The 15,787-nt window shown below is 51.7% G+C and overlaps 3 protein-coding genes across 3 annotated transcripts; all 3 read left to right on the top strand.

The window, feature by feature from the left end:
• Positions 1-213: 213 nt before the first annotated feature.
• UHO2_03386 (uncharacterized protein) lies at positions 214-2,343 on the top strand (the record flags this gene model as incomplete). The annotated part of the gene is made up of 1 exon (XM_041558301.1): positions 214-2,343. One exon carries the CDS (start codon positions 214-216, stop codon positions 2,341-2,343), a length of 2,130 nt encoding a protein of 709 aa, XP_041414235.1.
• A 3,053-nt stretch (positions 2,344-5,396) lies between these two features.
• UHO2_03385 (uncharacterized protein) lies at positions 5,397-7,946 on the top strand (the record flags this gene model as incomplete). Its single annotated transcript, XM_041558300.1, has 1 exon — positions 5,397-7,946. One exon carries the CDS (start codon positions 5,397-5,399, stop codon positions 7,944-7,946), a length of 2,550 nt encoding a protein of 849 aa, XP_041414234.1.
• Positions 7,947-9,393: 1,447 nt separating this feature from the next.
• Positions 9,394-10,721, top strand: UHO2_03384 (putative ribosomal protein S4.e, cytosolic; the record flags this gene model as incomplete). The annotated part of the gene is made up of 2 exons (XM_041558299.1): positions 9,394-9,474; positions 10,062-10,721. The coding sequence occupies 2 exons, from the start codon at positions 9,394-9,396 to the stop codon at positions 10,719-10,721; spliced, it is 741 nt and encodes a 246-aa protein (XP_041414233.1).
• Between the last annotated feature and the right edge of the window lie 5,066 nt (positions 10,722-15,787).

Genomic DNA, 15,787 nt, shown 5'->3' with positions numbered 1-15,787 from the left:
CAGCACATCGAGACCGACTGGCTCAAGCTCCTCTTCACTTCTCAGCATCCATATTGCAGCTTGACTGGGGAAGCGGTCCGATTTGTCTTGGGTCTAGTACGGATCTGACGGCGTCGACTTTCGCTCACCTTGAATACCTTTGATTCCGCTCTTTAGACCCGCTCGCTGTGATCTCCGCAGTGGCTGTTCCGCATCCTCTTCCAGCCTGAAACCATGCTCTCAAACAGCCCAGATCACCCTTCTGCTGCCTCACCACCGCAGTCCTCCTCCGTGAGCTCTTGCTATACCTCCTCATCGTCACAAGCTTCCTTTCGAGCCCGCCCCACCTTGTCCGACCCTTCATCCAGCTCCACCAGTCCCGCGAGCGCCTACGATCGAGCACCCGAGCACACACAAGGGTCCGCCTTGACCAAGCGACCCTCCCACTCTATTTTGCTTTCCGGCAATACACCTTCGAGTGCTATTCATACCCACGTAGACGGTCGATTGTACGAGCCATTTACTAGCTCTTATCAGCCAATCTCATCCGCATCCGCATCGCAGAGTGCACAACGAAACAGTTCTGCGTACTTGACCGCGATGGAGCCGCCTTCGAGCACCGCCTACGGCACAGCCGACTCTCGTCATGCTGGGCCGTCGAGCAACATCATTTCCGACTACCCTTCATACAGCTCAAGAAACTTTCAGTCCGCTGAAAGCCCGGACAACAGTCGTGGTCCCGCACCCAAAACTCGCCGCACCAGCCCTGGTGGGTCCCGTGCTTCCGGCAACCTCGATCCGTCGTATACCTCCGCACAGTACAATAATAACGCCAGCTCGCATTCTTTCTCCCACAGCTCTAGATCTCCCCGACAGAGCACCTGCATGCATCCAACGACACACACGTCGACGAGTCCTTCAACGACGCACAAGGCAGGATCGCATCAGTCAACTGGAGGATGGCCTGCTGCGGGCGCTTCTAGCCAGACAGGAATCGTCAGACCCGAAGATCGTTCTACGGGTTTCAGCAGTCAGTGGCATGGCTCTGATGCGATGCCACAGTATAGCACACAGGAATCTACGTCAGCAATGCCCTCGCCACGGACGCGGACAGAGGAAGGTCATGCTACTTCAGCGGGTCCGGCATCCATCTCCGGCACACGAGCCTCTGCTCTAGCGTCTCCTCAGGTCTCCTCCAGCTCCTTGACCGAGCGTAACGATAGGGCAAACAGAAGCAAGCCGCCACCGCTGCCCAAGATGAATCTTGCCACCTTTGCGTCCCAGGAGCTGCTCAAAATCCTTGCAACATTGCTGCACGAGATCGCCACGGCTAACGACGAGTTTCAACCGGACGGCAGCAAGGACGACTTGTCCCGAAGCAAGAGAGCTGCGCGCAGTCGAGATCGCCCAACACCAGCTACACCTGCAGACGGTGGCCAAGCAGTTGATGCGTTGTCCATGCACAACTGTGCAGCTCCTCCCGGCTCGCATCTCTCGTTCAGCGACGCTCGACGCCCATCGGTGACCACGGCAGCTTTGGGAGCGCTTGCGACTCCCTCGAGCACCTTGTGCTTCCATGCTCGCAACGTACCAAGCATCAGCATCGAGTCGTACTTGCTACGAATCCTCAAATACTGCCCCGCCACCAATGAGGTATTTTTGAGCCTGCTCGTATACTTTGATCGCATGAGCAGGATGGGAACAGGCGCCAAGTTTGGTGCCAACGGTGACGGTGAGGTCGCAGGCGAGGCAGCCGGCCTTCCTCGTGCCGTCGAACGTGCTACAGGTCAATCCGATTTGGGCATCGATGCTTCAGCAAGGCAGTCCGACGGCAGCGCATCATCCATGTCTACGAGGGAAGCACAGCCGTACACCCATCCTGGTATCCGCGGCTTTGCCATTGATAGCTACAATGTGCATCGTTTAATGATCGCCGGAGTGACGGTGGCGAGCAAGTTCTTCAGCGATGTCTTTTATACTAACAGCCGTTACGCCAAAGTGGGTGGTCTACCGCCGCATGAACTGAACCAGCTCGAGCTGCAATTCTTGCTCCTCAACGATTTCCGCCTCACCATCCCGCTTGAAGAGATGCAACGATACGCGGATCAATTGCTGATGTATGCGAGCGGAAGACAGGATATGGTCAAGATGACCAAGGAAATCAACGCTTGCCCTCCTGTCGCCGAGCGTGCTGCAGCAAGTAACAACAAGGACGAAGCAACAGGGACAGCAAAGTCAAAAAGCGCTTCAGACGCAACAGCAATGCACAGCACGACCGAGAACAGATCAACACACGGTGCAGTCGCTAGCCAGACCGTAGTTGATAGTCAAGACGACGTGCAGATGTCGGATGCTCAGAGATAAGTAGGACACCTAGCTTCCCAGGGATAACGCTGTTTCGGCCGACAGCGATTCGCATCGAGCCCAATTTGAAATCCCATGGACTCTGGTAGCATTGCATGCGAGCGATCATGCACGGCATGGTCAGTAGACACAGACATAGCCGCACTTTGTCGAGTCAGCGTGGGAGATGGCACGTAGAGACAATAGCAGATCGCAGATCTTCCCCAATACTACTTGAGTTCTAAATGTAGCTTTTTCGCTCAACCGCCACCGCCGTGTTTGGAGCTCGCCAGTCGACACACTGTGTCTCGGTTGAGACCAGTCGGTTGGGGATGGTGCAGTAATTGCCCAACACAAAAGAATGAGTCTCGAAGTCTGAGATCCATAGTCGCCTCACCATATGCACGCAGACCAACCCATCAACAAAACAAAAAAAGAGCGATTGTCTATTGCGTGTATCCGACTAATTAGACTGCATTCAACATGAGACAAACAGGAGGTCAGAACAATGCATGTCTGGCTTTGAATTGCACGCCATTGTTGCCGCTGTGGCTGTAGCAAAAGGCATATCTGCATGGTCGGGTGGATTGTTCGGATGTCGGGATTGGAGACACAACAGCGCAACACTGCTTCTCTGGGAAAGATGGAGAAGCGTGCAATTATGAGAAGCATTCAGGGCAGCCTATTGCGCGCTCCATTGTTGCGTGCATGCAGCATCACTCACCATTCATGGGATACTTGCATACCGAACTACCCTCGCTTTCGGTCAGAGACCGAATCCGGTCCCTTTCCTCTGGGGAAAATAGCAAGATAGCGAATGCTGTCCATTATCAAGCCTTTTGTTGTAATGTTTGAAGATGTTTGACTCGGTTTCTGCGCTCTGCTTCCCCAAGTTTGTTCAACAGCCATTGTAGATTCTTTTCAGATCTTGATCCGACCTGAGCACGTCGCTTAAATGGGGATAGACTCGCCTGAAACAGCTTCGAGCGTCCAATGAGGGACCAGCAATGTGTTTAGACAGTTTCAGCGCCATTTGCAGCAAGCAGGCCTGCTAACGACTCGAGCCCTTCCAGCAAGCCAGTCAAGGCGACCAACTGCAGTCTGTGATCTGTAGACCAGATACAGTTAACAATTCGGTATCTATGGTCAAGTAGGTCTTGGACACCACGTCGTGATCCGTGTCGGCTCCTTGCGCATTTCACAAAGCCGCGGCTTCGACGTTGGGGTGGCACGGCGGTGTTCTATGGAGTGCAGTAAAGCGAGCGGCTCAGGCATCCTATGGGGATTTAGAGCTTCTAGAGACGGCGGCTGCCTTGGCAACAGGCCACGAGGATTGAAGCGCCGAGAGGAACAAAGGGCCGTCGCTCAAATGGCAGGCCCCGGAATTTGTGTGACCGCATGGTGTCGTTACTCCTTGGCTTGCATGGCATTCCTCTCTGACTTACTTCCTTTGGCAACAAGGATTCTTTCCGAGTCCCGGCGCGATGGAGCGGTGTGCAAGCGCCACAGCTGCCGAAAGAGTTCCTTTGGAATTGCTTAAGAGGTGATGCCAACCCCCTACCACTCTAATCAGATGGCGCTCGAATGTCGGCAGGACCAAGAACAGGTCGATGCGGGGCGTTTCGCGCGCTTCCATAGTATACACGACTGAGACATTGACAGTGCGAAATGGGGAACAAGTTTTTTTACCAACGCTTTTGGCGCCTGCAGCCTCCTTGCAAGACAATAGGAAGCAAAAAGCAGTTCATATGCAAGAGAGGCAAGTTGGTGGCGTTTACTTGCCATTGTTTGTTTGTCCCGAACTGCAGTCGTTGACTGGATGCTGCAAGCCCTCAAGTTTTACGGTAGCATCTCTTGTTCCACACGTGCCCCGCTAGAAGCTCCGGGAGCGCCGTCAGAGTGTTCCTGAATCTATAGCCCTCCCGACCCCTTCGGTGGTACGGGCTTGACTTGGCTGCCATCGCGCTAGCTTCCGTGCACAGTTCCACGCCCCGTATCATCAAAAATCATTGTCACTCTTTACAAAGCCTTCCACACTCCGCAGCGCTCGACTGGGCACCAACAACGCTTGACCTCGAGGGAGATGCAAGTCCACTGCGCAGATGAAGCGCAGGCTCAAAGCATTGGAACATTCGCTGTAGGCTGAAATGAAGCTGAAAATGGGCAGTGGTCAATGCGTCCGGAAGGAGGATCGGTGCCTGCTTCTGGGGTAGATTTCGTTTAAGGCTTTGATGCTTTGATGCCTTGGTGCCAAAGAGCGCAAAGACAGCAAAGACAGCAAAGACAGCAAGCAGCCTCGCCAGGATTAGCGATGATTGGCTTGAACACTCCTGCAGATCAAGTCAAGTCGACTTTCCTTTGGTCTTCGACCTACAAGGCTTCCCCTGCCATAGTCTGTGCCTGATCCTTAACCCAAAAGTCTTCCTTGAGTCTCTAGTTCCCTTTGTTCTTTTGTCCTCGCATGTATACTTCGGGCCGACATGTAATCCATGTATCTTCCGAACAACACAATGTTATTGCTGGTCCTTTGTCCTTTGTACTTGCACAAGAATGTAGCTCCTAAGCTGCATCCCTCGAGCGCCCAAACCCCAGCAAATTTGGGAGATGTTGCATCCAGATACAGCATGAGCTACTTGGCGCCTCGCGATGTTGCATCAATGGCTGCCCATTGTTCTTGCTCCGAACTCATGCTCATTTACACATTGATGCTCTGTAGCCTGCTCTATCATCACCCCGAACGCTTTCAGCGCAAGCGTCTGTCGAGCCCACCTTGTTCTTGGCGGACTCGTTGCCCGAGTTGATGAAAGTGCGGCACTTCATTTGTCTCTTTGCCCGTGGTCGAGCGTCCCGGCGTCAACAGCATACAACTTGCAAGCGCCTTGTCACCTCTGCTGAGCACTAAGCGCTTCCCACATATTAACTTGGCACTCGAACGGACCATGACTGGTTCCAAGTCCCCCCACTTCCCATCTCCTGCGCCATATTTTTACTGTCTTCGATTGGCAGCTATCTTCTTATACTCTGTCCCGGCCTACATCCGACAAAGGAAGCATTGTATTTTGTCGCACTTTACGATGGCTCCGACAACGACACGCCTCCAGACCAGGCAAGCCGGTCGAGAAGCAGCGAGAGCGGCGGCGCCGACCGACTCTGACTGTGGCGATCACATCACTGTGGATCTTTTTCATGGCTGGTCCACAGATCCTTCAGAACCCTCTGCTGGTAGTTGTCCCGGATCTCATCAGGAACATACTCAGGTCAAGCGATCCCTTTCTCAAGACGGTCTTGAGATGAAGCAGCCAGATAGAGACGCACCTCCACTCTTTCAGAAGATCACACTGGCAAAAGGCGGTGCATCTTCTTTGAGCTTGTCGCATTCCAGCTTTAACGATGAAGAGGATACTGAAGAGGCCGAACGGATCAAGCGTCTACCGCCCTCCAAGCGTCCTGGTGTTTCGCATGCCAAAAAAAACCCTCCAAATCACATCAAGCGTCCCCGCAATGCTTACATTATCTTCCGATCTCATACTGTCTCACAAAAGCTTATTCCCAAGGAGGTCGAGAACGATCATCGCAACATCAGCCGCATCATCGCTCACATGTGGAAGAGTCTGAATGCCGAAGATCGTGCCTACTACGAGGAGATCGCCAAGGAGGAGAAGGAACGTCACAAGAAGCTCTTCCCCAACTATCGATATCAACCCGCCACGCGCCGAGCTGAAGTCAAGCAGCGCAACGTCAAGAAACTCGAGAACGGCGAGGAACAATGCCAAGAGATCGCAGATATCATCCTCAAAGCGCAAGGTAAGGAAGGCGTCGTCGTTCGACCTGAGCCTTCCAAGGCCATCAAGAGAGCACGCGAGGCGACGCGACCACGCCAAAAACACTCGACCGCGATTCCAGCTCGCAAGCGAGCCAAGACGGCAAAAGGCAAAGAGAGCGACGCTCAGTCCTCGGAGCAAGCACTTCAGACCGTCTTTCTGCATGCATCGCCTTCGACCTCGCCAACTTCCGGCTCGAGCGGTGCTTCGGGAGCGGTACCGGCGCCCTCGCCTGAGCCTTTCCGACTCGCTTCAAGAACACCTTCGATCGAAGGCGGCATGCAGCAAGCAGCTCCGACGAATTCATGTCGCGTCGCGGAAGATCTGTTCGGACGCAGGGCATCAACTGTTCCACTTTTGCGACCTTGTTCGCCTCCGCCACCGTTCGTATCAGGGCCTCAGCCACCTTTGGATCCGGAAACCATAGACACGGACCTGTCGATTAGTGAAGAGGATCGCGAGAGGGCGATGCAGAATGGCTTCAGCACCAATGCAGTTCAAGGCCGAGTTGGCTTTGTCGATGAGCACAACATGCCCGCGCCTGCTTGGAAAGGTCGTAGAGCGCTGCCACCTCCTATTCCAAACACGTGGCAGCACTGCTCCTACGATGATCAGTCGCTCCCTTCACCGCGCTCGTTCGACGTTATGGGAGCGGCTGGCAAGCAGACTTCGGCTCGACCTCGTACGGCCTACCCTTCAACGCCTAGCTCCGGCTCGTTCCGTGGCTTCTTCCACCCTTGGGTCGACAACGGTACCGAGTCGATGCTCATCTCACCCATGACTGCATCGTTTCAAGATATGAGGAGGCGTAGCTCCTTAGTCCGATCCGGTTTGGTCCCTGGTCGACGTCCCGGGTCGTTCGGCGTGGATCATCATGGTAACGCTGGTGCCAGGCCCAGCGTGGTCGATGAGTCGCATTCTTTAATGCCAACTGCCGACGCTCAATTCTCAGATGCTCAGCTCTTCGAGCAAGCCACTCGAGCTGCTGAGATCAGTCTCGAGGCGGAATCGTCGAGCGCTGCGTTGGAGGGGGTGGGTGCTTTTGCCTTCGATCCTGCGCTTGAGGGTGAAGGTGAACACCCACCGCCGCCACCATCACCTTCTTCTTTCGCCGTTCCTTCAGGCCCCCGCGAACACCATGTCATCTCCTCTCCCGTTGCCTCGCCTCGTTTGATGACAAGTAGCCCGCGCGCCTCTTTCTCGGGCAGCACGCTCGCTGCAGCCGCACGCGACTGGGCTAGCATGAAGAAGCGTCGAGGTCCACAAGAGTCCCGAAGCGTCCTCGACCCGGTGCAAGACTCGCATGTTGCGCCCGCAGAGAGCCCGATGGCTTCTCACGAGGCAAGAGTCGATGCACCGTCCAAGCCAAGCCGACCGAAATCCGCTCTCGAAGAGTCGGTGGAACGAGCTGTCATGCTCGCTCTCAGCAAGGACTCTGCCCTTGACTCTGATCGCGGCGAGCGCAACTCGAAGATCGTTCAGCAGATCTTGTCTTCTCTCAGTGCCGATCTCTCCCTTCAGCAGTCTTCAGCTAGCTCGATTGGAAGCGACTATGGCAGCATGCCAATAAGCGGCAAAGAGCCATCGCAGATCATTGAGCCACGTCACCGATCTTCACTTCGCGGTTCTTTCGTTGCTCCTTCCTACAGGTCGAGCCCGTACTATCCAGGCTCCACTCCTGCCGCCGAAAGCTACCGGAATACCAAGCCGCTGCCATCGCCATTACAGCTTGTCATGTCTAATCACGAGATCTCTTCACAGACACATTCCCAATCCTACCCCACATCTCAGCATTGCAACTAATCATATCATTATCAGAACGTTCTAATTGATACCACATACCATCTTAGTCTCATGTAATGTCAGCATACATACGGTGGCAACACAGCATAATTATCCTTGGCTCTTGTCTAGCTCGCTTGCATGATGTGTGGTCAATGAGCGAGATGCAGTTGCCTGACCTCGTAAGGGGAGGTCTGCTTACATGACTTGTTGCTGAGAAAAAGTGGATCGCACGGGTCCCGATGACTGGCGATCGGTGAGAGTCGGAGCACGATGTTACTGCTGTTTTAAGACAGAAACGTGTATACTCAATTGACTAAGGAAAGAATGTGGCGGGAGCCTCGAGCTCCCCGCTTGATATATATACAAATGAGTGGTACTTGCCGAATGTGGGAAGATCTTACTTAATGACGAGCTATGACAACGAGCGGGACTATGTTGTACCCAATTCTCGATCACCGATCAGACTGTCCTCCACCCGATCCCCTTTGTATCTGCTTACGTCAACCAATATCATCATATTGGATCGTCATTCTCAATAGTTGCTTCTTCTGACTAACGACACTTGACAAGCCAACCTGCTGGTTCGGTCCAGAGTCTTGGAAGCTCGCCTGGGAACATTGGGTTGCATATTTTGACGTGAGGTTCGGCAAATTTCGACACAATTAGCGGTGTTACATCGGTACCTTTGTTACAACGTTGCGAAAAAGAATTCCGTTACAGACAAAAAGGAATTGTTGCGTCACGTGCTGAACGGATCAGAACTGTAGAAATTTGCAGATTTTAGCCACGATCAGTTGAGAAATTGACACAGAGGGGGAAATTGAGACTTCCGGGCGGCAGAAGGCCAGCTTGAGAGCAAGCAGGCCACACGAAGACTTCGAAACTCTCAATCTCGCAAGCACAGCAGGCCAGCAACAGCAACAGCAACAGCAACAGCAGCAGCAGGGTTTACAGACAAAGCCCAGTCCCAAGTGTTCGTCTCCTCGCAATCCACCTTGACACCGACATCCATCAAGATCCCATTGCATATTCCTCAAGAGTAAGTAGCCTGTCAACACGGTTTATTCATCACCATCGATCTGAGAACGGCATCGGTATCGCCCAGCAGTCATCAGCAAGGAGTCCAGCAACAGTACAGAAGGATAGATATGACCGGAAAGGATTTTGTTCTCGGTAGGATAGGAGGGTTTGTATGCCACAGGACACCCATCACAGTGGTGCTGTAGCATTGACGATACGATGATGATCAGCCAAGCCGCATCATCAAAGAACCTATCATCGAATGAACATGGAACTCACCATACTTGCCCATCTGTTTGCAACATCACCAACGACCAACAATAACACACACACCAATCTATCGCATCGCCACTACCTTTCATTGCAAACGCTACTCTTCGTTTAAATCACAGTGGTTCGTGGACCCAAGCACCACCTTAAGCGCCTGAACGCTCCCTCCTCGTGGATGCTGGACAAGCTGTCTGGTACCTACGCTCCCCGACCTTCCAACGGTCCCCACAAACTCCGTGAGGCCCTCCCCTTGGTCGTAAGTATCCCAGCCATTCGCAGGCATCCGACAAAGACACCAGAAGCACCACGATGAAACGCAGGCGAACAGCAGGATATTGGACATGGCAATGGCAGACTAGCAGCACCGCAGTATCGCAGCGCACGGAATTGATGAGGACGAAGCACGTAATGATCTAGCACCGATAGCAGGTGATGGTCGTCCAACACACAGTTCGAGAATCACAACCGGAAGGGTTCCGCAAAGTACCATGCACATCGGCATCGTCAAGAAAAGGATCAAGGCAGTTCAGTAAGGTCGGGTTCTCGTGATAGGCGCCTCCGAGTCCAACTATGCAACGGAAGCTCATGAATCTCCAAGGGACCGCTTTCACGATGGAACGGCAACGGCAGACCATGTGCATCATGAGCTACCTTACGCGACCACGCAGCTGCGTCGTTGTACAGGTGTTATGAGCTTTTTGTTGGCTTGGGAAGGTTTGATTTGCGACCTGGTGACGCTTCTCTGGTTGCCTTGTCGAAGGGCTTCATTGCAACACCAACACGCTTCGATCGCCTGAACAACACATGCTAATTATATCTCATCTTGTCCTTTCCCTTTATCAGATCCTCCTCCGCAACCGATTGAAGTACGCCCTTACCGGCCGTGAGGTTAACGCCATCACTGCCCAGCGTCTCATCAAGATTGACGGCAAGGTCCGCACCGACCCCACCTACCCTACTGGTTTCCAAGACGTTGTCTCGATCGAGAAGTCCGGAGAGCACTTCCGCATCCTCTACGACGTCAAGGGCCGATTCATCGTCCACCGCATCACCGCCGAGGAGGCCACCTACAAGCTCCTCAAGGTTAAGAAGGTGCAGCTCGGTGCCCGTGGTGTCCCCCACATTGTCACGCACGACGGCCGAACCATCCGATACCCCGACCCTGCCATCAAGGTCAACGACACTGTCCGATTCGACATTGACTCGCAGAAGATCCTCGACTTTGTTGCCTTCGACACTGGTGCCACCGTTATGGTCACTGGTGGTCGTAACCAGGGCCGTGCCGGTGTTATCGTCGGCAAGGAGCGACACCTTGGTGGCTTCGACATTGTTCACATCCGTGACGTCCTCGGCCGTGACTTCTCCACCCGTCTCGGCAACGTTTTCGTTATTGGCTCCGAGGGCAAGCCCATGATCTCGATGCCCCGTGGCGGTGGTGTTGCTCTTACCATCACTGAGGAGCGTGACCAGCGACGACGACAGAAGGAGGCTCGTGGCCAGTAAACTAGCACTGCAATCATTTGCATGCTTCCTGATTACTATCACTTCTGCCTCTTTTCCTTCACGTCACTCGCACATAAAAAATGTTTAGAGGTTCAGGGTAGAGCGTAAGAAATGCTCTGCTCTGTTTCTTGTGACAACCCTGCAGCTCGATAAGGGCAGCAACTCGGCATTCCATGTGGCGCTTTGCGCTTGTTCCATTCAAACATACAAAAAGCTTCTCGTTTCACGCTGTTCATCATTTTCCCCGTTCAGGCGTACATGTCGCTTCAATGCCAAACTTGTATTCTTCCCATGCCCTAGCCTCGGGTTGTGTGGTGTGTATTGAAGGTAGTAGAAAAGAGTTACAGTAACATTGTTGTTCTGAAATTGTGTGTGAGTGCTATTGAGACGAAGCCTCTCGGACACAGGGACGAACGGAGTTGAGCGTGATCATATTGAAAAAATGTGAGGAGAACGGATCCCGATGATCAACGATCGGTGAGAGTCGGAGCACGATGTCACTGCTGTTTAAGACAGGAACACATACTCAATTGACTAAAATGGAACGTGGTGAGAGCCTAGTGCTCTCAGCTTGATATATTTACATCGAGGTGGCATATGCCGAATGTGGGAGTACCCTACTTAATGATCGAGCTTGACAACGAGCAGGACTGTGTTGTACCCGATCTACCTTACTTAGTACTAGCTATAACTTTCTCACAAGTATACTTAGTAGTTTCGTCAACAGTAGCAATTGCAGAGCATTGCTTCTATCATAGTGCATGTGTTGTAACTGCTTCTTGATGCCATCTGAAGGCAGTACATACTGTGGTCCAGATCTTGATTGACACCAAAGGTGGTTTCATACTGCAGTCCAGCTCTCTTGATCTCATACCAAAGGCAGTTGTCCACTGTGGTCTGGGGATCATCAACCATTCAGTCAACACTGGACACTTGTGTTGGTGCAAGCACATTCACACCAGACCTTGGTGTCATCTCAAAGTACCTATTGGATATTGATCATGCTAAACTACCTCTGGACAGAGTGTCCCCAGCAGTCAGTTGAAATCCATGATAACCTTTAGTTATAATTTATTTGAGCAAGAACAGTCATAGAAGGCTTCTACAGCAGATTCCAGCAAGAATAACAATAGAAGGCTTTTACAATAGATCTTGCCAAAATTAGTCATAGTTGCCTTTTACCACAGATTTTGGGTTTCAGGTGCATGACCACTGACACAGACCCCAATCTCATCAACACCTTGTATGTTCCACCTCAAGGCACAGCATTGCACAACTGTTGGATCAGTGCTACTGTTTCCATCTTTGCAGAGCCTCATGTCATGGGCCTGGATGCTCAAGAAGCAGGAGGGTCACAGGTTCATATGGAAGGAGCACAGGTATCGAAGATCTAGTCGAGATCAGTAGAGAGCATGGTCGTAGTGCAGTCTCCATGGAGACCATGGACTCCTATGGACTCACATGCAAAGGAGGGCCAAGCACAGCCACGAGGAGGACCAAGCTCAAGGAGCAGGCACAGCCACGAAGAGGACCAAGCTCAAGGAGCATGCAGATGGTTACCACTCAGGGGCTCGAGAGACAAGAGCCAAAGGAACTGACACTGATCAAAGGAGGAGGAGCAGTGTCGAAGGAGTCGACACCAGGTCATGAGGAGGAGGAGCAGTGTCAAAGGAGTCGACATCAGGTCATGAGGAGGAGGAGCAGTGTCGAAGGAGTTGACATCAGGTCATGAGGAGGAGGAGCAGTGTCGAAGGAGTCGACACAGCTCAAGAGGCACAGGGGTGCCAAGCAGGAGAGGCCCCTGAGCAGTACTCGATGAAGAAGGTACTCTCTGGAGAGAGAGCAGGAGCAGCATCGCTGGCGATGCTGAGAAGAGGTATATAACCATGCTTTCTCATCATCAATAGGTTGAGTGGATCCTCATCCACTCTACTCACCATATAACTAGTTATCACTTCAGCATAAGTATACATTAGTTTCAGTCAGAATAGCAGCAAACTATCAAGGTTGCTCCTCATCGTAGTGTGTGTGTTGTATCACCACTACCTGACGTCCGAAGGCGCCCATAGCAGGTTAGCAGTCTGGATCAAGATAGAACCGAAGGCAGTAGTCCACTGCAGTCTGGGGATCACTTCAAGCATCAAGTCAACACACTGGACACTCGTGTTGATGCCACCAACCTTATCACCAACACCATCAACCTCATTATCATCGACATCACCAATCTCATCACCAACACCATCAACCTCATCATCATCAACACTCACACCAGACCTTGGTGTCATCATAACCTTGATATTGATCATGCCGAGCTACCCCTGAACGGAGTGTCCACAGAGGTCAGCCAAAACCTACAATAGTATATACAACGAATGCCACCTGCTGTCACTGCACAACTTGATAGTCACCAATACCGAGACAATAGCTGTCGCACAGTTTGATAGTCACCAAGTATCTCGACAGACTGACCTGGGTTTCAGGCGCGAGACCCCTGACACCTCACACTATCTGGCTGTTTGAAAACACAACCACCCTTGATTGTGATGGGATCCCTACCAACATTGGCTGGCTTGAGCCAGAAGATCTTGGCAATCAAGTGGTAGAAGCCTTGGGAAAAGATGATCCAACCACAAGGCCCAATATGCCCCCTCCAGCAAATCTCCTGTCTCGGCCTGAGATGACAGGGATCAGAACATGCAAGTATTGCAACAAAACCACAGCCAAGTTCAAGGATATCACCCACTTTTGGAGGCAATGTGCCAACATCATATACAGTGCTGCTGCAACTAGGCTCAATGTGATCAGCCACAACTCTCTCCTCCCACACATGTATGATCTCTACCAGCAGCTGTGAGACAACCAATCACACTTTGTCAATAGGCATCCCCATCTCCTCAAGTGTATGGTCAGCATACAACAAGCTGCAATTGACAAGGCTCTTGCAGCTCGAAAAGCCATTCTCACCACTTACTGGAGTAAGAATCTGCCTCATGGACCAATATCAACCCTTTCACACTGTTCAAAGGCTAAAGACAGGCAAAACAGCTTTTTCATCTTCCTTTCACCCAGCAGCAGTACAATCATTTTTGACAAGGGGGTGTCAGAGGTCGCACACCTGAAACCCAAAATCTGTAGTAAAAAGGCAACTACTACTGAACTTAGTGTCATGGGCCTGAATGCTCAAGAAGCAGGAGGGTCACTGGTTCATATGGAAGGAGCACAAGTATCGAAGATCTAGTCGATACCATTAGAGAGCATGGTCATAGTGCAGTCTCCATGGAGACCATGGACTCCTACGGACTCACATGCAAAGGAGGACTGAGCCATATGTGAGGAGGGCCAGGCACAGCCATGAGGAGGACCAAGCTCAAGGAGCAGGCACAGCCACAAAGAGGACCAAGCTCAAGGAGCATGCAGATGGTTACCACTCAGGGGCTCGAGAGACAAGAGTCAAAGGAACTGACACCAGGTCCTGAGGAGGAGGAGCAGTGTCAAAGGAGTCGACACCACTCAGGAGGCACAGGGGTGCCAAACAAGCAGCAGGATAGCAAGGAGGAGGAGCAGTGTCAAAGGAGTTGACACAGCTCAAGAGACACAGGGGTGCCAAGCAAGCAGGAGAGGCCCCCTGAACAGTACTCGATGAAGAAGGTACTCTCTGGAGAGAGAGCAGGAGCAGCATCGCTGGCGATGCTGTGAAGAGGTATATAACCATGCTTTCTCATCATCAAAGGTCGAGTGGATCCTCATCCACTCTACTCACCATATAACTAGTTATCACTTCAGCATAAGTATATATTAGTTTCAGTCAGCATAGCAGCAATCTATCAAGGTTGCTCCTCATTGTAGTGTGTGTGTTGTATCACCACTACCTGATGTCCGAAGGCGCCCATAGCAGGTTAGCAGTCCGGATCAAGATAGAACTGAAGGCAGTAGTCCACTGCAGTCTGGGGATCACTTCAAGCATCAAGTCAACACACTGGACACTCATGTTGATGCCACCAACCTTATCACCAACACCATCAACCTCATCATCATCAACACCAGACCTTGGTGTCATCATAACCTATGCATTGATATTGATCATGCTGAGCTACCCCTGAACAGAGTGTCCACAGAGGTCAGCCGAAACCTACGATAGTATATACAACGAACGCCACCCGCTGTCACTGCGCAACTTGATAGTCACCGTTGAGACAGATACCGAGACAATAGCTGTCGCACAGTTTGATAGTCACCGAGTATCTCGACAGACCGACCTGGGTTTCAGGTGCGAGACCCCTGACAATGTTTAGGAAGAAGAACACTGAGACTAAAGGAAGACAACGCCAAAGCTCCTTATGACACACCTAGTTTGAAAATTTCAAGCATTGCAATTACCATATGTCAGCGGTCGTGTGCCTGAAACCTGAGATCTGTGGTAGTATTGATACTATCACCGATTCTGTCAAGTTATGCAACAGTGCTAATGGTATTTCGATTCCTAGTGAAATATGCAACAGAGCCTTCTCTGTCACCTTTCTCGTTGGAATCTGTAGTTGTATTATTGTTATGACAGATTTTGACTAACCGCTGTGGACACTCCATCCAGAGGTAGCTTGGCATGATCAAACTACAATACAACTCTAAGTGAACTTGATGTTGACACCAATGGTCTGGTGTGAGTATGGATTGATGATGCCAACACAAGTGTCCAGTGTGTCAGCTAATGCTTGAAGTGATCCCCGGGCTGCAGTGGACATCTGCCTTCAGTTTTATTGTTATCTGGACTGCTGGTTTGTTACAAACTGCCTTTGGATGTCAGGAAACAGTGATACAACACACATGCTTCGATGAGGAGCAATCTGTTGATTACTACTATGCTGACTGTGAACTAATGATACTTATTTGCTTGAAGTAATACTAGTTGTTTTGGTGAGTAGAGTGGATGACCCTCCACTTGACCATTTGTGATGAGGAGGTAGGACTATATACCTCTTCGCAGTGTCACCAGCAACACTGCTCCTGCTCCCTCTCTCCAGAGAGTACCCTCTTCGTCAAGTACTGCACAGGGATCTCCAAGGAGGCAC

The sequence above is a fragment of the Ustilago hordei genome (assembly GCF_900519145.1).
Source record: "Ustilago hordei strain Uho2 genome assembly, contig: UHO2_contig_05, whole genome shotgun sequence".
NCBI lineage: Eukaryota > Fungi > Basidiomycota > Ustilaginomycetes > Ustilaginales > Ustilaginaceae > Ustilago > Ustilago hordei.
This window is presented reverse-complemented; position numbering and strand designations above follow the sequence as displayed.